This window comes from Lutjanus erythropterus, chromosome 9, assembly GCF_056507025.1.
Source record: "Lutjanus erythropterus isolate fLutEry1 chromosome 9, fLutEry1.hap2, whole genome shotgun sequence".
Classification (NCBI taxonomy): Eukaryota; Metazoa; Chordata; class Actinopteri; order Lutjaniformes; family Lutjanidae; genus Lutjanus; species Lutjanus erythropterus.
The window spans coordinates 22,492,552-22,514,378 of NC_139325.1; the positions used below are offsets into that span (position 1 = coordinate 22,492,552).

A 21,827-nucleotide genomic window follows, 5' to 3' on the forward strand; every position below is an offset into this window, starting at 1 on the left:
CACCAGTTAATCTGCTGATTATTTTCACTATTACTCTCTTGATCATTTTGCCTGTAAAATGTCAAAAGGAAAAATGCTCATCCCAATTTCCAGTCTTCAAACTGCTTCTTTTGTCCAACCATGGCTGAAAACCCAACGAGTCTTTGTTCACTGTTATAAATGACAAAGAAAAGCAGCAAATTCTTACATTTCAGGGAAATGACTGCCACAATTAATTGATTATCTGAATAGTTGGCAATCATTTTTTTTCAGGTGACTCATCCATTAATGGACTAATGATTGCAGCTGTAATGGGACGACATGGCCGAGGTACTTTGAGGTATTGTGTTCTACGTTTCTCTCACTGGTGTGTCACCATATGTTGAATAGCTGTATATTGTCTGTGTTTAGAAAAGATTTTATTAAAAAAAACATTGTGAATTTGTCTTTTTTATTTTTTAGTTTGAGGAAATCAGTGATCTCCTCTCAGGTTTTCCCTCTCCCTGCACATTAATTGTCATTGCTAAATGTATGTCATTTGTCTAATTTTAACCTGTGTAAATAAATTCAAGCTCATTTTCACACCTCTTAACAGACAGATTTATTTGACTTCTGAACTGTTTAGGAACAGTGTCTTGCTCTTCCTCAAGTTGGAGCAGCACCTATGATTGCTGTGTAAAAAATCTCCTCAAGCAGGACTGCAACAAACTTCAATTAGTCTGTTGAATATTTTCTAGATTAATTGATTAGTTATTTGAAGAATTGTGAAAAATGTTGTTCAGTGTTTCCTAAAGCCCAAGGTGATGTCCTTTAATGTCTTGTTTTTCCCACATCCCAAAGATATCTGTTTTTGTATCAGATTTTTTTTGCTCGTATGTATATGAGAAAGTTCATCAAATATACTGACAAAAACAAAACAAAAAACCCCTGTAATCAAAGTGGACTCGTTCCATCCAGTCTTTCTCTTTATACTGAAGTCAGTCCACATGAGTACACAGTCTCAGCAGCAATAAATGCCATAAGCTGTTTCCACCTGGGACTTATTCAACAGGGAGTTGCTGTAAAACACTTACAGAAGAGCAACACATCTCTGACATGAAATAATGCCCTCTGTCAGCTCTATACTGCCCATCTCCATCTGCATCGCTGCACCCCATTGCACAGACCCAGCAGCAGGGCCACTGATGCAACACGCTCGGCTCTGCCCTGTTGTTCCCCGAGGGCACAGATAATACAGCAGCTCTACCGGGCTGCCGGAGCCACATCCACCAGAAACATGTAAAACTGACTCTTTCATACATCAGGACCGAGAGGCTGCCTAACATGAGAGCCATTAAATGTTATTAGTAGTCCTCCTCAGGCCTGATGCTGCAGTGAAGATTGTAAATACGTGATCCCCCTCTAGTGGTGGATGTAAAAGTGTGGTGATGGTCATTGTCATTCTGGGCAGTGCCTCCCCATTGATCCTCATTCAGAAAGATAGAACACTGCAGCAGAGGGAGAGTGCAACACTGGAGCAGGATGGATGCAGTACTCTGTGTACATTATGCCAGTTCAGCATATGGGAGTTCAAAGAATGTCAACATCCCAGTGGAAAAGGACTTTGACACAGAAATAACTCTCAGAACACGGCTACAGAGATGTCAGGTTGAATGTGAATAGACTGTTTTTTACAGAAGATATTTTGACATGTCACAGTAGGGAGAAATAATAGAACTAATGAAGGCTGAGTTCAATTCAGCTGCTGCAGTTTCAGGCTCTCGTATTGTGACTGACTGTCATACTTACTGAAACACTTAACGGATGAAGTGTGATTTTTATACTCTGACAGCTCAAAATGTCTGCTGTGAAAAAAGACCAATCAGTGCCATTTGTCAGCGATTAAAGAGATCGTAATAAAGGGAAATGTATTCACACGTGTAAGGGGTCAGTCTCAAAAGTCATGACATTTGTCAAACACAGACAGACTGCAGTTCTAAAGAACAGTGGAACTGCAGACCCAGGCTGCGTATAGAGGTGTGACGAACGCTGTTAGTTGAGAATTTAACCCCATTGTACAGACCTGTATTTTAAATCTGAATATCTTTTTTGAAACGTCATTACCTTGATTTGATCTACTTCAAATGTAACCAACAACTTGACTCATCTCTAACGTTACATTTTTATTATCGTTACTGACTGTCAACCCTTCCTCCTCCCATTCACATGCAAAGTGAATGTGAGAAACAAGAAAAGAAGCTGTGAGATGAGATTTCAGATGATTCTGCTGTAATAAAATTTGTCATTCATTATCATTGGTTACCATCCAACTAGAGATACAGGGTCGCATGATTTGATAAAGTTAGACTGAAAAACTCTTTACATCAGTCAACCTTAAAAATAATATGGAGTTCAATTGCAGATCAAATGTATGTTAAATGGCCTTGGATGTCATCTTCTGTGTTTATATAGTTAAATGTAGTGTATTGATTATCTCTTGTTTTAATGTTTGTGACTGCACCATCATGTTAAATGTATGTATTTTGTTTCTTATACTCGTGTTTTTTTTTTTTAATCTATGATGTTGCAAATGGAGCTGCTAAAACACAAGACAAATCTCAGATTTGTTTTGACAATAGAAGTATCAATCAATCAATCGATATATCAACTTATATTTTTGATTATGATAAAGAATGATGATACAGGCCACAAAAAAACATGCAGCTGATGAATACAGTTACATTAAAACAATGTTAACTTATGACAGCTCCGACATAAACATCACATGCTGTTGTGTAGCTGCCTCACTGGGTGAAAGAGCCAGAGATGTGACAGAGCTTGCCTCGACAGACTCTGGTCCAAGGAAGAACAACCGGAGAGTGAAGGCTAACCCATCTGGTCCCACAGAAGAGCTACGGTAGCACAGATTGTTGAAAGAGCCGGCTGTGACAGAAAGGTGTCAGAACTGGTCAGACTACCCCTGCTGACCCCTGTCTACTGTCGAGAGTGTCTACAGTGGGCGTGTGAACATCAGAACTGGAAGATGGTGACGTGCTGTTAACAAAGTGTTGACATGGCCTCTGAATTCACCAAATCTCAATCTAATCAAGCATCTGTGGGATGTGCTTGAACAACAAGTCCAATGCATGGCGGCACCACCTCACAACTTACAGGGCTCAAATGATCTTGTGGAGTCCATGCCTTGACACGTCAGGGCTGTTTTGGTGACACAATATTACATTATCAGGCAGGTCGTTTTAATGTTGTGATCACCGTATAATTTCATTTTAAAAAACTTATTTTACTATAACAGGTGGGCACTGTACTTTTTGGTAACCACTACTCAAACAGGAGTTATTGGCAGCTGCAGATTTGGTGCACTAGCTTGTATTTAGCATAAACTGTATGACACATGATGTCACCCACAGGTTTCTGAAGAGCCATTGTGAAGCTCACAGTGTGGCGACTCTGGCCATCACGATCCTGGCAGGGCCTGACTCCATTTAACTCCCAGCTAATCCAAAAAATGGGCAAAGAGTTGCAGTTTGGGTGCAGCTGACACCCACCAGTCACTCAAAGTGTCCACGTCTCTAATTATGCACACCTATAAGCCATAATTGATTTTTAATGAGGGATTTCCATAAAGATTCATGGCCTGTATCAAATTCAGTTTGGTAAAGATTTAGATTGTAACCTGCAATTAGTTACAGTGTAATTTTTTTATTAGCGATGTACCAGCACAGTACCTACCAATACATATATGTAGGTACTAGGTAACAAGTTGGAATGAGGAAGCAACATTTCAGGATTTTACAAAGAATTTATACTGTAGTTTTTTTTTTAGCTACCTATTCTACTGTTACAGGGTAAGTATGATCTACTGAGCAATTATCTGGATATTTGTGATGAATTTAGAGAGAATTTATACTGTAGTTATTTTGTAACTAATGTGTACCTATTCTAATATTACAGGGCATGCGAACTATATTCTAAAGCACTGACATTTCTCTCCTTGTTACATATAGTTATACAGTAACTACAGGACAGGCAGGCAATAATCTAAAGCGATTACTACCCTGTAGTTAAAAAAGCTACAGGATAAATTCTCTCTTAATTCATCACAAACATCCAGATAATTACTCAGAAGATCACACTTACCCTGTAATAATAGAATAGGTATACTGTAGTTAAAAATAACTGCAGTATAAATTCTAAAATCTAAAAATAAAAGTAAAATCCCAAATTGTTATACTCTTATTCCATCTTGTAACTCAGTACCTACATATATATATGTATTGATAGGTACTGTGCTGGTACACTGTAATTACGCAGTACATTGTGTCTAAAGCATTATCATCAGTTTTAATATGGTTGTAATCGACTTGTAATGGTAATTGACTTGCTTGTGGAGTTAAAGTGGCCGTTTAAGGGACTGCAGCTTTTGGCTCTTCATATCTGGCTAATATTTGTTAATCCGATCAGATTTTTGTATAATTTTGTCTTTCATGGGATTTGCTTGACTGCACGAAAAATACAAGAAGAATACAAGATATCATGAGACTCACACATTAATCAAGCAGATTGTCTCAGCGTTCATTACTGTTCTTTCCAGTGTCAAAGGAAGACATGGATGCAGCTGTAATGTGCACAAGTGTGGTCAGTGTGCGCATGGCTGCATACATGAGCGTACATGTGTGCCCTTCAGTGTGTTCAAGCATAAATCAGTGCTGCTGACAGGGCCACTTGAGTGGTGTGGAGACAAGATTGTTCACATCAGCATACTGTAGATTATTGATGGCCTCAGACCCACTGTGGACACTTTCTATCAATCTCATATGATGGAGGAGCAGAGACGGGCTGCGTAATTAGAAGCAAAGTCATTTTAAAGAACAGACACATATGCGCAGCAAAACAAATAGTAGATGTCCTCTAGAGGAATCAATTCATTCTGGCTGTCATGGGCCCAAAAGTCTGTCTCCTAACTGCACTGTGGCATCACAACAGTCCCTCCTAAAAAGGAATACAGCTTGACTGTTTTGCACATTGTAGGTGTTTATTTTCCTGTCACAGCCTACAGCCTGTTTCGTCCCTTTTCTCCGATTCTCTCCTGTTCTGTCTCTCTGTCCCTGGCTCACTCTCAGTTTGCAACCCCCCCACCCCCTTTTCTGTCCCCTTCCCCCTCTCCCTGCCCTCCCTGAGCGTGGCTGGCCGTTGAGGTTGGCCTCCCTCTCTCCCTGTGCCACGTATGTAACCTAAACTGTAGCAGAGCCAAGCGGGGCTGGGCTACAAGAAAAGCTTTCCATAAGACCAGGCTGAGTCTGTGAAGTCTCTCTAGACCTTGTTCAGTGAGGAATGAAATGGGGCTGCACACTCTCATTTTCTTCTCTTTCAACCACTTCATTTTCACTCAGTGTGCTCCATGTCCGCATCTGCCTCAGACATTAGTATTCATTCCCCTTTTCATCCCTATTTCATCTCCTTTTCCATTCTCTCTGTCTTTTCTTCCACCTAATTTTTCCCTCTCCATATGCGCTGCCCCAGGAAAAAAAAAGTACACTGAAGAAGACTTTAATAAGTACACAAAAGTAGACTTAACCCAGGCACGAAATAAGTACACAGAAGTGGACTTAATTCGGGTTAAAAATTACACTAAAGCAAAAAAACAACAACAATGAAGTACACTCTAAGAAAATTTAGTATACTCAGGAATAATACACTAAAGTGTGCTTCAGCTCAAAGTAGCATTTAATAATATTTTAAGTGCATTTGAAAGTTGTTCCAAAGTCAAATTATATCTACAATGTTACTGTAGATATATGTTAGACATTATTAGAGGGTAATTAGGGAAACATTACAACAGAACATTACACTAAAGTGTATTTTTACCACTGTTTGACCCTTATTAGGTTTTATTAGAGGATAATTTGTGACATACTACAATGGGACTGTAAACTAAAGTGAAATCACATCTGCTGCTTCCCCATTTAAAAACAATATGTGAACCAGATCTCCAAAATAACAGCTAAAATTACAGAGGCAGAGGAATATACTGTCTGTGGTTGACTGCACAGACTAATGTACTGTCGACAGATGTGTCTCAAGTAGCAGATATGTTATTTCACTTTCATTTAGAGTACAGTTCTGTTGTAATGTATCCCTAGTTATCCTCTGATATTGTCTAATACGGGTCTAATAAAAAACAATTTACAGCTTTTTACATCTCATTACAATATAATTAGGTGCATGGTGTCTAATTAGGTTATAGCTGTGTTTGTTTACAAACTAATAAAGCATGTATTAATAACTTTTGTCTAATTTTATACAAAGTACAGCTTGTCACATCTTCTATTAGTACTGTAAAATAAAGAGCAACCCCTTTTTTTTTTACCTGGGCCTCTCTGCTGCCTCTCCGTTTCACTTTCACTCTGTCTCTGTGTCAGATTTTCAGTTTCCTCACAGTATATTGTGTTGCTGTAAAATGCCATCCTGGCCCCTCTCATATAAACACATGCTCCTCCTTCACCCTTACTTAATGTCATTAACAGGTGGCTGTCTAAAATAGACACACACACTGTGACAGATACACAGGCATGTTTTTAATCAGGGCTGTCGTCATGCGAGTGGAGTGGACCACCCTGCAGGCAGCACTGTTGCTCATTGATTTAACATTTCAAACGTGTGTGCGCAGTATGAACGGGGTGCTGTTGAGCTGCAGCATGAGTTGCAGGTGCAATCTCAGCAGTGCAAACACACATTTAATCATCAGCAATGTTAACCAACCAGGCTGCAGTCCCCTCCTCCCTTGTTACACTCACTTTCCATAACCCTTACGTACCTCCCTCCCACCCCTTTCTCTCTCTCAGTAACTCTCCCAACAGAACTCTTCCACCTCTATTAAGTTTCAAGCGTCTCTTACTCCTCAACTGAACAACACACACCAAACAGGTCAGACTTATTCTTCTTTTCACTCAAGTGCTTTAAGCTGCTTGCTGCTTTCTTACTCCCATATGCCACACAGGTGGTCGTGGCTGGCTTCGGTGAAATGGTGGAGAGAGTTCCTCATTTTCACAACACTAAATGCACCCGTCTGTACAGGCTTATGATCGCCTCAGCTGCTGTAGAACTTAAGTCAGTGCACCAAAGTATTTGTTGCATTGTCAGCCTCAAAAATGTGCATGTTTACACTTCTTAGGGTAGGTTAATCTTGTGGTACAAAGTGGGCATTTGTCTGTGTATTATTATCCCTCCGGAGTAGAGTAACCTGGCATGCTCTGACCCCTCAGATCACCCTGTGGTTAATATGGATGTAATGTGATCAAGGTTTGTAATTCTATGATCACTAACATGGCTGTCAGCAGCTGCAGGCCTGATATTCTTTATTGTAATTAATGTTAGAGGACTATTCTAATGCATTGTTGTTATGTCAGACCTTCGGTTCATTAGACACATGCATACATTTGTTTTTTGTTATAGTGCTTACTGTAAGTTAGGATTGGTAGACAGATTTCTCTCATTCATTAACTTTTGGCAGAATAACATTGTGATGATATAATCTTATAATGCTATATTTCCACAAATCTCTGCTGTTTAAATTGATTAATTCTCCAAACAAGATGTAATTCAAATCTAATTCAATTTCTTTGTCAAAACGATGTCACTACAAAGTCAGTTTTATAGCTGTTCTGGAGATTTCAGTCATATCGCGTGATCTTCCTCCCATGGAGTTCACTCTTTCAGATAGAGTCAACTGACATTGTTTTTATTAATTTTTGCATAACTGTGAAGCACAGTTTATTGCTTTGAACGTTAGTTTCGTTCATTTATGTTTTGTTCATTTTATGTGATTTTCAGATCGTATGACATTGCACAGTATCGCATTGTGTTGCAAGATGACATCTCAAGTATCAGTCAAAAAATCCAAAGATTTTCAGTTTACAATATGAAACAGTGAAAGGCACAAAACTCATCACAGTGAAAAAGCTGGAACCAGAGGATGGCTTGAGTTTAAGTAAAGTCTGTGTAAGGGAAAAATGACCTTTTCCTCTAAACACATAATACATAGTTGTTGAAAACATGTGAAAAGACTGAAAATTATGTAGCACTGAATTCTGGAGTCACACCTGTAAACTGTAGTTCACGATTTCTGTGTTCAAGATTTTTTGGGGGTACTGGCTTAGTGATGTGCTGGAGTCATCATTCCCCAAACACCTTATAAGCCTCACAAAGCGTCAAATGAATGGCACCACCTCCCCCTCTCCTCACTCTTGCTAACAGTCAGTTAAAAACGTACCTTTAACGAGTCTCTCAGTCCGAACCAGCCCAGCCGTTCACTTCAGTTCCAACCACCTGACACAGAGGTGTTGCAGGTCATTTTCAGGTCGTACCAGTGTTTGACACTGAGACACAGAGCAGACGTGCCCCCAGCGTTTCACATCAGAGAAAAATGCTCTTTTTGTGAGTTTGAGACCTAATTTTATATACTTAATGTATTTTTTTTTTCAATCATTCAAAATTGTCTGGATGGTTAACACACGTTTCTGTGGTGTGACAAACTCAGATCAAACATTTATTGTTGCTTTACAAGATCTTTAAGTTTTAAGATAACTGTCTTTTCTATTTTTTTTGTAAGTTTATTGAGTTTTAAGACACAAACAAAGGTTGATCTATAATATTTAGCTGAGATAATGTACTTTTCTTCTTTAGATAAACTTAAATCTTTGGGTTTTTTCAACCCAACAGATCTGTATCTAAAGAACTGTTCACAGTGTGTTGTGAACCTCATTTTCATTATTTTGGGGATTTGAAAACTGAAAATATCAAATTGCTAACCATTACTCAAAAACTTACTACATTACTACTTTTTTGTTTCTGACACTCAAAGATTTATGTTTTTCTAAGAAGAAAAGTATATTGCAACAAAACAACAAAACAGGATCAGGTCTGCAAAACTTTTTTTTAGTTTATTTCAAGAGAGAGTTTGATACAAAACTCAAAAAGTTAGTGAAGACAGTTGCCTTGAAATTATTATTATTAGTTTGTTCTTCTTCTTGTTTTTTTTTTTTTTTTTTTTTTACAGTGAACAGACTTAACCAATGAACAAACTAATTAGCCTACTAATAAAAAGTTATTTAAATAAAATCAGAATGATTTTGTTTTTTCATATTTCTAAGTGATTAATGGTAGGGATTGATTTCAGCCCATAGGCCAACAGTAAAATATTGTACACAAAGGACTTGCACTTAGTGGGTTCATGTGGTCCGTTGCCTATATAAAACCTCTGATGCTGTCAGCGTAAAGCTCTGAATTAAGTGATCCACCAACTGCTGGTGCTGCCTTCCTGACTGGCCGGGCCTCTCGCCTCCACTACGTGACCTGTTGGATTGCACAGCAGAGTTAATTACTGCAGCCCTCTCTCTGTCAGAGGGTTCAGGCATGAATTATCACCTCTCATGCACCCTGTGCAGAGCAGTGACACCGATGTACCCCGTCACTCACGTTGTTTAAAGGCCCCTCACTCACACTTTGGAATAACAGAAACAGCTCAATAATCCCGGATTCAAATACAGTGTACAGCATATACCACACATTAAAACAGTGGTTCGCAACCTGGGGGTCAGGACCCCCAAGGGGGTCGTGAGATGATTTCTGGGGTTTGCCATATGGTTGTTAAGAATGAAATAAAATAACATACTGTAGCCAGCAGCACAGAATGAGAGCCAGTAAGCAGCTCTGACTGAGCTGACGGACAAAGTTAGACATTTAAAGTCATCACCTTGTACTTTGAGAAACTGGGATGAACATTTTTCAGTATTTTCTGACATTTAATAGATGTTGCAGCCCAACGTTAAACACCACAATTGTTGCTATTTGAGAACTGCTAATAAATAAAATTATTTGTACAGGCGGAAGAAAAAATTGACTTAGAGCCTGACAAGCCCCAACTGGGCAACTATTAACGCTGAACCCTGACACCAAGGTTAAGTACCACTGCACAAAACACACACACACACACACACACACACACACACACACACACACACACACACACACACACACACACACACACACACACACACACCCTCATGCCAATTCAAAAAGACAGTCATGGCTGCAGATTCCAAGCGTTTCCCAGCACATGTAATGCAGGATGGGAGGTATTTGTAGCAACCCATTATCCCCTCAGATCAAACGGGATCTGTGTCTAAGCCACAGATAGTATACCTGCTCTGTTGTTGACTCCTCTGGGAAAATAGAGGATGTGTGGTCCCAGTCTGGCGCTGTGGTGTTATCTCTCACCTTGACCCTGCACCAAACGACTCCACCACCAGCTCATCCAGCCCGATTTGTTTCTTCATCTGAAGCAAAATCTGCCTTTCAGGGAAACGCCATATGGCTTATCTATTGTTGGCTGAGAGCATGTCATATGGCTTTTAGGGAGGGATCACTGTAGATGCTGATAAAGCTGTTGGAAATTAAATATTACGCTGGTGATGAAAGGATTTTTTGCTCTTGTGTGAAGCATATGCTGGCTGCGCTTTCATCTCTCTGTTTCATCTCTCTGTTTCACAGGACTGGACGGACAGAAAACACTGGCTCTCCTGGTCCTCGCCTCCGTCTCCTCCCATTTTATCCTTACTTCATCCGCCCCCCTGCTTCATTTTAGCTTTATTCATATCGCTTTCTGTCTAATTTCATTGTTCGGCCCACTTATTTTTACTTGATCCTTTGTTCACTTTGGCAGCTTTTGTTCAATTTACCCATCCATCACAGGAGAGCTGATAGCTTTGTCTCCTCTTTTTTAATATACTGCTTTAAACACGTCCAAACCTGCACCCTCTTCACCCTAAACTTCTTTCCAGCTTCCATCTTTTCATCTATTATTTCCTCATCTAATCTTTAACCAAAGTGCACCGTTCCTTCCCCTAATCTTGCTTGGGCCTGGCCAGTTGAGATGTGGTCCAACTTCTTCGTTCAGCAGGATGAGGAGGGTCGTATCGGGGTGGCGGGGGCTGGACAAGCTGGAGGTTTGGGTGGAATGAAAGGTGGAAGGGGACAGAGGAGGATCCCCAAGATGAGTGACAGTCAGGAGGGAAAGATCAAGCTGGCTTTCTTTGTGGCTATCATTGGCGTGACCCTGACGGTACTGGGCATGGGGACAGAGTTTTGGGTGGAGCTGGCCCAACCGAAGAATTTCAGCGGCAATCAGACCTGCCAGATGGCCCATTATGGCCTGTGGAAGGGCTGCATCCGCACCCTATGGGTGGCTGACATAGACCCGGAGAGAACAAGCTGTGGCCCTGCTGAACTACCTGGAGGTGAGACCTGTGGCCGACCTGTGCGTGTCCGTGTGTCTGTGTGAGTTTGAGTTCTCCTGTCTGTCTGCTCTCTGTGCTGTCTAGGAGGTGAGCAGGTGAGGTTTCTGGAGGCCATGTGTCTGTTTTGTTTCTTCGACTGTCTGCTCGTGTCTGCATCTCTGTAAACTGAATTGCCCGGCCATGCAAGTCTACCTGGAGGCTGCCTCCACACCGCAGCACGCGCCTCAACATGAAAACGAATTACAGGATTCATACAGGTGTTGGGAATCCTTGAAAACACTTGAATTTCAATGGGGTCTTTTCAAGGTTTTAAACGTCCTTGGATTTTGGATTAAGTTCTTGAAACAGTTTGAAATTGTAATTGCATCACTTTCATAATAAAGTACAATCTCACTGAAAATTTCACTGAATAGATAAAGAAATAAAATAAGTCAGAGACAGCCTGTTCACTTCTCCCTTTCACTCAAAACTTCACTTGAGCCTCACTTGCTAAGTCTGTGCATATGGCTGCGCTAAGCATGATGACGTCACAAAGTTACTGTAATTCCACTACTTTTTATTAGACATGTAACTAATTACTTTACATAAATTAATAATGCAATTACAATTTATTAAATTTAAATGGGCTCATTACTTGCTACTTTGTCTTACCCGAAAATAGTGGAAAACTGCAGAGGAAGGCAGACATAGCAGACCAACGCAGCCTGTTCAGCAAGGTATAATCTAATGTGCTCCAAACTTAAAGTGACAGTTCAAGAATTATAAGTTTGTTTTTCACAATAGTCTAATACAAACTGTTCATCATATAATTATTTATTACTGTGGTAACCTTTAGTTAACATACCCAGCTTCCTGTAGGTCTGCTTCAATGGAATATTACTGTCTAACTCATCGGCTCACAGGTAGATGCTAGTCATCACTGCCCCCTTGTGGTTGGGAGTATTAATAACTCCCATTAGTGATAATGGGTACAATGACAGATACAAGTTGACAGTTGTCATTAAAAGAATATAGCTACACTAAAATTATAGATCTACAATAAAATAACATAGCTGCAATAAAATAATGTTCCTAAAATAAAATAATATAATTAAAGCAGACATTCAAAAGTGACACAAATGTTACTTTGCAGAGTACAGTGGAAGTCTCATATAGTGAGAGTGATATAGTGATAAAGTGGATTGTTTTGGTTTTCTTTATTTCTCATGCAGATTAGCATGTAATTGACATTTGCATACTTATCACATGAATATGAAGTGATTAAACAGACACAGCTTCAGTATTTTTCTCTCACCAAGGGCATGCACACAGGGGTATTACAGGATTTTTCTGTCTCCACTAGCAGACAGTCTCTTGTCATTTGAGTCAACTACACAAGCTAGCCTGATTTTTACCAACATGCTTTCAATGTTCACCCACCACCAGCCACAGGTAGCCAGCTGGAAGTGTACGGGTTCTGATTCTGCCCCAAACTTTTTGATCCATATAAGCAATGGATCAGAATTTGAGCAGTTAGCTCCATGGCTAACTGAGCTAACTAGCTAACCACAGCTACAGATAACAGCAGACAGCAGTAAGCTTAGTTTAGCAACAAGTAAACTAGCCAACCCCTGTCTGTCTATCAGGTAACTTTGCAAGTTAAGCCACCATGCTACTGTACAGTCATGAGACTGGTCTTATAACATGTAATGACATCTTTATGACAAGTCAAAAAGGCACCACTGTAGTTGAAGTCCAGGAAATTATTTATGACACTGTTTAAAAGGTATTTGGCAGTGAAATAAAACTTAGTGACATCTTTACGACAAGATCCATTTTACATGAGGTCAAGGAAAATATTCATGACACACTCATAATGGTCTTATTACAGCCAGTGTCAAAACCAACCACATATGACAGTTTGATCTAATGTTAAAACATAAAGCTAAACAGTTTTTTTTAAGTCTATTAATGTAATATTGTCGTGGTAAAGACATCTCAACTTTTCATTAAAGATGACGTTATTGACCGGATGACACTCAATGGCAATAAATGGTCATAAACATCATGAAGACTCCTCAAAGGTCATAACAGGTGTCATAACATGGTTATGACAGTATAATGACAGTATAATGAGTCTTATGCACACCCCTTTAAATAAAGTGTTACCAATATTTCTGAGAGGTTGCAAGTTGTTGACATCGTTCAGGAAAAAACTGTGTACACTTAAATGCCATGATTTTTCTTTACCATTACCACTGATGTGAAAACAGAGGGAGCAGGCATCACTAATATGATGTCTGCCCTCTGGGAATATGCTTACATCTGTAGGTCTTTCATGTGTGCCCATAAGGGACTGAGGAAAGCTTTGCCGACAATTCATTTTAATAAAAATAATGTTCATCCCACTGACAATCTTCAGATTTATCAGCAACATGTTCACAATTTTTAATACGCATTTCAAGTCATTTCCCTGTGTGTGTATTATGTGCATCGACTGTAACCTTGCAAAGGGATAGAGAAAAGGATAGTTGTGTATGTGAAGCTGCCTGCATACATATGTATCTAGGTCATCCTACAGATAATGTGCAAATTGAATCATTAAAGAAATACGATGCTTGGAAACAGAGCACGAGCAGGACCACAGAAAAGCTCTTCTATTGTAACAACACAAAGCAGCATGCAGGCACGTGTGGAGTTATACAGTAAAATCTTTGTGATTCACAGCATTGTCAGTGTAATGAAGCATTAATTTCAGTTTTTTTTCCTTCACTGGGTACGTAATCATCTCCTGTTGTACACACAGTACAGACAGGTGATGAGGGGCAGACCACAGGTTTATTGTGCTGACGAACGTCCATGTTTAGGGTTGTGACAGCGCTTCTCTGAAAGCACTTTATTCAACTTGACCACAGTTAGGTTCTCGAGAGCGCGTCGATTATCTGCACAATGACCTATTTCTGTCTGAAAAGTGAATCTAGAGACGGAGAGAGGCAGGTATTGGAAGAAGTCAGATAGAGATACGCGGGCTCCTGGAATCACTGCCTGTCTCAGGGAATCTGCTGAGACACAAAACCAAAAGAATCTCCTCTCCCAGCAGGAATACACAAGGATATGTACATTAAGGGTGACATAATATACTGGTATTGACAGAAACCGTGACATTTTAAAAATGAAATATTGATATCATGCTTAAAAAGACGCATATGATAATGTTGTGTGAGACAGAGGACTTCAGTGTTTTTCAAGCCATAGACCCCTAAGCTGATAGAGATATGGAGCAGGGGCCCTACAACATATATGGCATTCAGGCATATTTTACTTCTGGTGAAAAAACAAAACAAAAATCAAACAATAATTTGGCATCCCCCCTTGTGGTAACTCTTACCTCTTTTCCATACACGTGTTGGCTTTGCTTGACTTCGTTTGACAGCTCAGCACAGCAGTGATTTTCATCTCCACAGGGAAGTGAAATGCAACAACACCAGGGCTACCCGCTTGGAGGTGTGTCTTTTAACATAAGATAAGCCATCCTGCTGAAAGGCAACACGAAACAGTAAAATAAAGCAGATACTTGAAAGTACAAACATCGGTGCAGGAGAGAACCTGAACTTCAAACCACAGAGATTCAGTTCGGAGCTACAAAAGTACTGAGAGCTGAACACACAGAGAGACTTTTAAAAACATCTTTCTCTCTGCCCTCCAGAAACACGGGTTCAGTCTCAAAACACTTGTTTGAAGGGGAGAAACGGGGTCTTCACAGGTTGGCCGTGGTGATTGAGACGTCACTACAGCCTGCTTGGAGGCGGGTCAGTCACACTTTGGAACTGTTGTGGAGAACGTCCATCATGGGCACTATTCTGCACAGCTCGGTGTGTAAAAGTGGTGAGGGAAATGCAAATCAGCGCGGCACTGTTGAAGACCCATGATGTAATGTATCCTCTTGAACATATGCTCTTAAATCAATCTTTTTGGCCATGTTAATCGTGTAGTGAAAATTTGATATCGTAACAGCACTAATATACATAAATACTACTGACACATCACCTTGAATGATGTGTTACAATATTGTTTTCCATCCAGCCGTCAAGGACTAATTCGTCTTACCTGCCAAACTGTCCTGCATCTCTGGCTGCTTCTAAGCAGCAGATATATCTCTGTGCTTCCTCCGACATGGTCTGTTGGTGTGTGTGAAAGCAGCCAGTCTGCTTCTGACAATCTTTCTCACACGCGCTAACACTGTTGGCCCACGCCGCCTGTCGCAGATGGCCGTGGGCTTGTCATGTTTGGACGAAAACAACTGTTTTTGCCATCTCTTTGCTTCTCCGTTTCACATCCCTGTTTACATGCCTCTGGCTGCCGTCCCGAGCAGAGTGCGGCCCGCTGATGCCGTGCCTGTCATCTCAAGACCAGCCATCCATCTTGGCTGCCTGCTGGAGAGGAACATGACAGCTTAATAATTATAGTCTCAGCAGGGGTAGCGAGAGCACAAACCAGTTGACTGTGATAGCATAATGTGTTAAAAAATCAGTAGGCTGATAAATGGCATGTCGGCTTCAATAAGAAATGTTTGCAAATGTGCTCAGGCACAAACATATTTGTGTGTGAAGGAAATGTGTGAGTGTGAGCATGTGGTCATCTTGGACCACAAAATATTCAGTGGGTGAAAGTCATCACTATGCGCCTGTGAAGCCAAGTGGAATCTGACTACTTCACAGTTTTTGTCTAAATATAGAGAGGGGGAAACGAGGATGAGGGACAGACAGGGACTGAGGGACTGAGTGTACGTCTAATGCAGTATTAACCAACCAGCCCCTCTGCGCTTCTTCCCCCTCTGACATCTCCTGCTCCCCTCACCTCCTTCTCCATCTGTGGCTCCCGTCACTCCTCCTTTCCCCCCTCTGCTATCTCATCCTCCGAGCCTCTATGAATATTTCCTGCATCCTCCTCTCATCATTCACTCATCCTCTTCCCCTCACTCCTTCTTCTTCTTCTGCAGCCACGCCTCTCCGTTTCCATCCTCCATCTGCCCCTTTCTCCCTGTCTACCTCTCTCCTTTCTCCCCTCAGTGTTTTACTGTCTCTCGCCCTCTCTGGCGGTACCATATGTGCGGTGCTGGGCAGTGTGTGTGTGTGGACTATGTAGAGCAGTGTGTGTAGTGGTGTGTGTCTCTGGGTTTTCCAGCTAATGCTCGACACTTGGATATAAATAGGAATAATGCCTGGAAGGACAGGGAGCATGGATGCATAGGACGCACATAGCAGAAGTCCACCAGCCATCCATAAGAATGTGTGTGTGTGTGTGTGCATGCATGTGTGTTTTTGTATTACTTCATTGCAAAGATTAAAAGTTCATCATTCCAGACATTTCTATACAATTCACTCTCCTTCTCCTCATCTTCATCCTCTGCTCACAAACTCCCTGGCTTTCACTGCACATCAGCTTCTAAATGAAACTGTAAACGCTGACTTCAGTATAATGGCATGCTTCATGTGAAGTTACTGTTCTTTTGCGCGTGTGAGTCAGTTCAGGACCATGACCACTTCACACCGGATCTGATTTGGTCCACATTTTGAAAAGTTAGTTTGAACAGTCAAACAAAAAAATCTGATCTGAACAATAAATCAGAAGTGAGCACTACGGCTTGCAGTGTGAACATAGCATAAATGATGCAGACTCAAATTAGAAAGGCAAAATAATAATAATAATACTAATATTTTTTAAAAAGTAAATAAATAAGTAAAGGAGAGTGCATAGGCTAAGAAAGGGGGGTATTCTGATTGGGGATAAGTGCAAATCCTGGGCTAAATTAAATGTTGCTCAATTTTTGTGTGTCATCTCTAAAGGTAAAGACTCATTTGTCCATGTTCAAAATCTGTCTTTAATCATAATTAATCAAGATTTAACTGTTTTCATGTCCTTGGCACCTGCTTCATGGCTGTAACGTGCAGTATGTTAAAGAGATGCATGTCACCAAATTTTTATCTTTTAGCTTTATTATGCCTGAATGATTTTCTAGTTCCAGGGGTACTTTTAAATCAAACGTAAGGTTTTCATACCTCTTCCCAAAATGGTATCAATACTGGACACTTAAAAAGGGTATGTGTGTAATTTGCTGCTTGTTCCCCACATTTTCTTCTGTGTGTGTGTGTGTGTGTGTGTGTGTGTGTGTGTGTGTGTGTGTGTGTGCATGTGCATGTGGACGTGTCTGACCTCTTTGTATGATTGTCTTCCCACAGAATCCAACTGCACCTACTTCAAATTCTTCACCTCCGGGGAGAATGCAGTCATATTCAAGAAGACGACTAACAAGAGTGAGACATTACACTTTCTTTCCCCTGTCGTTTTTTTGTTACACATACATACAGATACACACTAACAGTCACAGTGCAGCTACTATCAATAAAGATGTTCACTGGGGTGCTCAGTGACCATTCTGCTGCTGCTGCTGGTGGTAGTTTTTGCATGTTTCAGCCCATTAACTTCTGCTGCCACCCAGTTTCCAAAGCGAATCATAAGCTCTCAGACTGATTAATGTGTTTACCTTACTGTCCAGGCAGCAGCCGCAAGTTCAGCTGGCTGAGACTTGGTACTTACATCACAGTGAGCCTAAAGTCAACTTTATCTTTTGGTGAAAAGTTCTGAAAACTTCCGTGATGCATTCAAGGACATTTAATATATAAGAGCTGTGAGAACAAATTGCAATCAGACGGTGTGTTATGTACGGATATTAAACCAGGAAGATGTACACTAAGCATGGATAATGGGATGCAGTATTCAGCCAAGGCTGATAATGGTTTAGTTGTATAGCAACGTCAGTCAGTTGGTGAATCCACCACTTTGATCCAATACAGGAACAAAAAAGTAATAGTTACTTACCCTCCCAAAAACAAAGCCCATACCTAAAGCTTGTTGTGCTTTAATTAATAAAATAATAATAATAATAATAATAATAATAATAATAATAATAATAATAATAATAATAATAATAATAATAATAATAATATCTGTCTCTCTATGAAGTGTCAAAATACGCAACATTGGCACAGGCTGTGAAATGTTGATCAGCTTTTTGGGTTGCACCTGTTCAGGTGTTCAATGCCAATAAAATCTGTTTTAACCAGAGCCAGTCTGGGAAGTGGCACAATTCACACCATGTTTGTATTTTCCCATTTCAGTAATCAACAACTGTATGCCCAGTAGAATAAAACTCTGTGAGTTGGTGCAGTGTCTCATTCTACTAAAACAACCAGTTTCCACACAGTTTCACAATTTTTCAGCCATCTTTATTGTAGATTTCTCACTACATAAAGTTATAGATTTCAACTTTATTAATTTGTTTTAAAAAATTCTCACCTATACTTAATATTGTATTCCCTTTTTTATTTTAAATTTCCTTCTGCTCTCCTACACAGATCTGAATCTAGCAGCAGCCATTTTGGCACTTCTGAGTCTAACCATGATGATGATGGGCTCCATCTGTATCGGCATGTCCCTCAGTAAAGGAGTGTCCTTCTTTCTCAAGCCAGCTGCTTTCAGCTTCATCCTGTCAGGTGGGACCTCATGATACCATGTTACCTGTTTACATCTGACTATGGTTATTCATCATACACACAGTGACCATTGTCATGTTCAGGGTGGGAAGCTCAAATGCTTTTGCCAATTTTAAATGATAATTATAATTTCTGTGTTTCAAGGTGTCTAAACAAACTGTCATCATTTCACCACTTCTGGACTGATCAGCAACTGAGAAGACAATGGATAGTAACAATCTAGAAAGACATGGGGCAATATTTCAAGACAAAACAACATATGTGAGAGCCCATAACCTCATGTTAGCATTCAACCACGTCCTCGATAACACAGCCATTCGATAGTGTAACACAATAGAGCAGGAAGGCGTAAATTAAATTCTGAAATCTCAAACAACATCTTGGACACATTTATTTGAACCTGGAAGTAAAATGCACAGGATGTAATCACACTATTAAACCATAATGTTAGTTAGGAGGTGGCTGAATGCTAACGTTAGCTGTTGTCTGTCAGATATGTTCACCTTGAAATATGACCCAGTCACCCTCCAGGTTTTCACTGTCCATTGCTGATCAACAAAGAAATGATAATGATTTGGCAAACATATTACCACTCCAATTATTTGTCACCATCCGTCAGTGTCTAATACCGAAGCAGTCAATAACGGTCACGTCATTTGAAACGTATGTGTTTATTTTTGTGCATGAAGGGAACATAAATGAGCCTTAACATGCGATGAACGCTGTCAAATGTTCACAGTTTGTTTAGTTTTAGGCACAAAACTGTGTGGTGAAGTTTAGGCAGAGTGAGAATAAAAAAAAATAATTGTCCCTGTCACTGTCAAGTAACTGTTACTTTAAACAACAATAACTACCTTAGTATTAGTAACTTAGTAAGTTCACTTGATATTGAAAGTGAATACTGATATGAAACTGCAACAAAGTATTTTTTGTGACAAAAAATGCACAGAAAAAAAAAATCATGATTAGCCTGTGCCATTAATATGACAATTAAAATTTACTTAGAAAAATGACCTCCCCATTCCTTCTCTTTTTGTTTTACAGTGGTTGGCATCTATCGTAATGGTGCATTATTACAATGATTTTTTTGAATGAGGCACAAAAACTACTTAGTTAGGTTTAGGATAAGGATATGTTTGGGAATACAATAACTATGTTATGTATGTCACTGAAGCGAACAGGTACCATCCTTGTCTATATGAGTTGCAGAGGGGCGGTGACAAATCATCGATATCTGATGAGACCGGGCTGATTTATTAGTTTCCCTACATGTAAGGCACCTGTGCTGCACTGTAGTCTGTAATGCACTTTAAATTTTATCAAATTTTATTGAAATTTATTGCATTGGCTTGTCATATGTAGGACTACATATGGAAATTAGTGTCTTGCTAAATCTGGTGCAACCATGTTTTCATTTCTTGTAAATGATCAATGTCATTGCACACTGAAACTAAACAAAAGTTAACATTTATATCGCTCGCAACCTGGAATACAGCAGATTGACATTTGAACGTCCCACTCAGAGGAAAATGGTTGCTGTGTGAACATGGTGAATGAGCCTAAATTAATTATTTGGTCTTTATAATCAGACTTTTATTCTTCCATAGCTTAAAGATGATGTTTTCATTGATGTGATTTTATTTTCACCTCTGTGCAGGTGTACTGGTGCTTCTCTCTGTGCTGATGTTCCACCAGTCCGTGCTAGCTCTGCTGTCCAGTGACCACTCTATACCTTTACACCACGAGTTGTCCTGGTCTGTGGCCTGTGTGGGCTCAGCGGGGGCCATTCTTATTTTTGGAGGTTTCCTCTTCATCATCCTCTCCCTTCCTTTCAGCCCCTGGCAGAAATGCCTGCCACACAAGAATAGCGCCACCTAGCATTTGAATGCTGAAATACACACGCGGTATTCTTGATGTCTCATTTGAGAGCAAATGGAAAAGTCCTTTTCCCCAGGGCTGTGACTTTACTTGCTCTTGGCATATAATCTGTCAGAGAAGTCATACCAGGTCTTAATCAAATGTCTGAAGAGAAGTCAGCAACACATTAGTGAGGCCTCCAGAATTTGATTTTGCAAAATTTAGTTTTTCTTTTAGTAGAAAATAGATGGAAGGAGCAACGGGCCTGCTGCTGACTGTGTAACTTTTAGCTCTGTGTTGTGTTTACTTCAACAAGTGTCACAAATAGAGTTGTTAGCCTGCCAATAGCTGTAAAGCCACACATAAATCTCTCTCTCCTACAATAAGGAGAGTAAATAAAAAAGTTTTTTTAAGGCTCAGACACTTTTCTATTTTAAAACATTTTGTTTTCTGTTTAATACGAAAGTCCATTTCTTCCTGGAAAAAAAGGAAAATTTACCAATAAGGGTTCCAAGTTAAAAAACAAAAGTTTGCCCTCGAGATGAAAGTTGGAAAAATTTTCCTGATCTGAGTACCCTATGTCAGCAGGATGACATCATTTTTCTGGATCTTTCAAAAGCGTTACAAGTCTGTTGACGAATAAAATCTGTTAATTTATGTGACGAATCTGTGGTTAGGGTTTTGTGATCATGGTTTGGATTTTTGTGGGGGTTTTATATAATTCTCTCACTTTATTGTTCCTTATGTATTCAAATACCAGCATTCAAGTTTCACAATGCTATTTTCCAAGTCCTTCTAAAAAACTAAATATTTTCTCGTGTGACCTGACGTAAAACCTGAGCAGGCGTTTCCAGATGAAAAACCCTGAAAAGAACGCAGATGGGGGTCACCTTTTATTCGTCATGGTTAAAACAATAAACAAGGTTAAGTTTAGGGAATGACTGTGATCATGTTTAAAAAAAATTGTTGACCATCAGCGGGAAACAAACCCATGTCTGATGCTTTGACGATTTTTTGACTCATCCATACACCTCAACTTTTTTGCATCTATAATAATCCTCTCTTGCTCATAGACACTTAATTTTAATTTTCAAATATTATGACCCCCTGAACTTTGCTTCACGATCAGTGTTTGTGACTAATTTCAAGTCAGAGACAGAAGCTG

At 39.9% G+C, this 21,827-nt stretch overlaps 1 protein-coding gene across 1 annotated transcript; it reads left to right on the forward strand.

The window, feature by feature from the left end:
- Nucleotides 1–6,814: 6,814 nt before the first annotated feature.
- On the forward strand, nt 6,815–21,248 carry cacng6b (calcium channel, voltage-dependent, gamma subunit 6b). Its single transcript, XM_084725687.1, has 5 exons — nt 6,815–6,903; nt 10,528–11,273; nt 17,492–17,566; nt 18,668–18,805; nt 20,463–21,248. The coding sequence occupies exons 2-5, from the start codon at nt 10,910–10,912 to the stop codon at nt 20,681–20,683; spliced, it is 798 nt and encodes a 265-aa protein (XP_084581813.1). The 5' UTR covers nt 6,815–6,903; nt 10,528–10,909; the 3' UTR covers nt 20,684–21,248.
- The last annotated feature ends 579 nt before the right edge of the window (nt 21,249–21,827 follow it).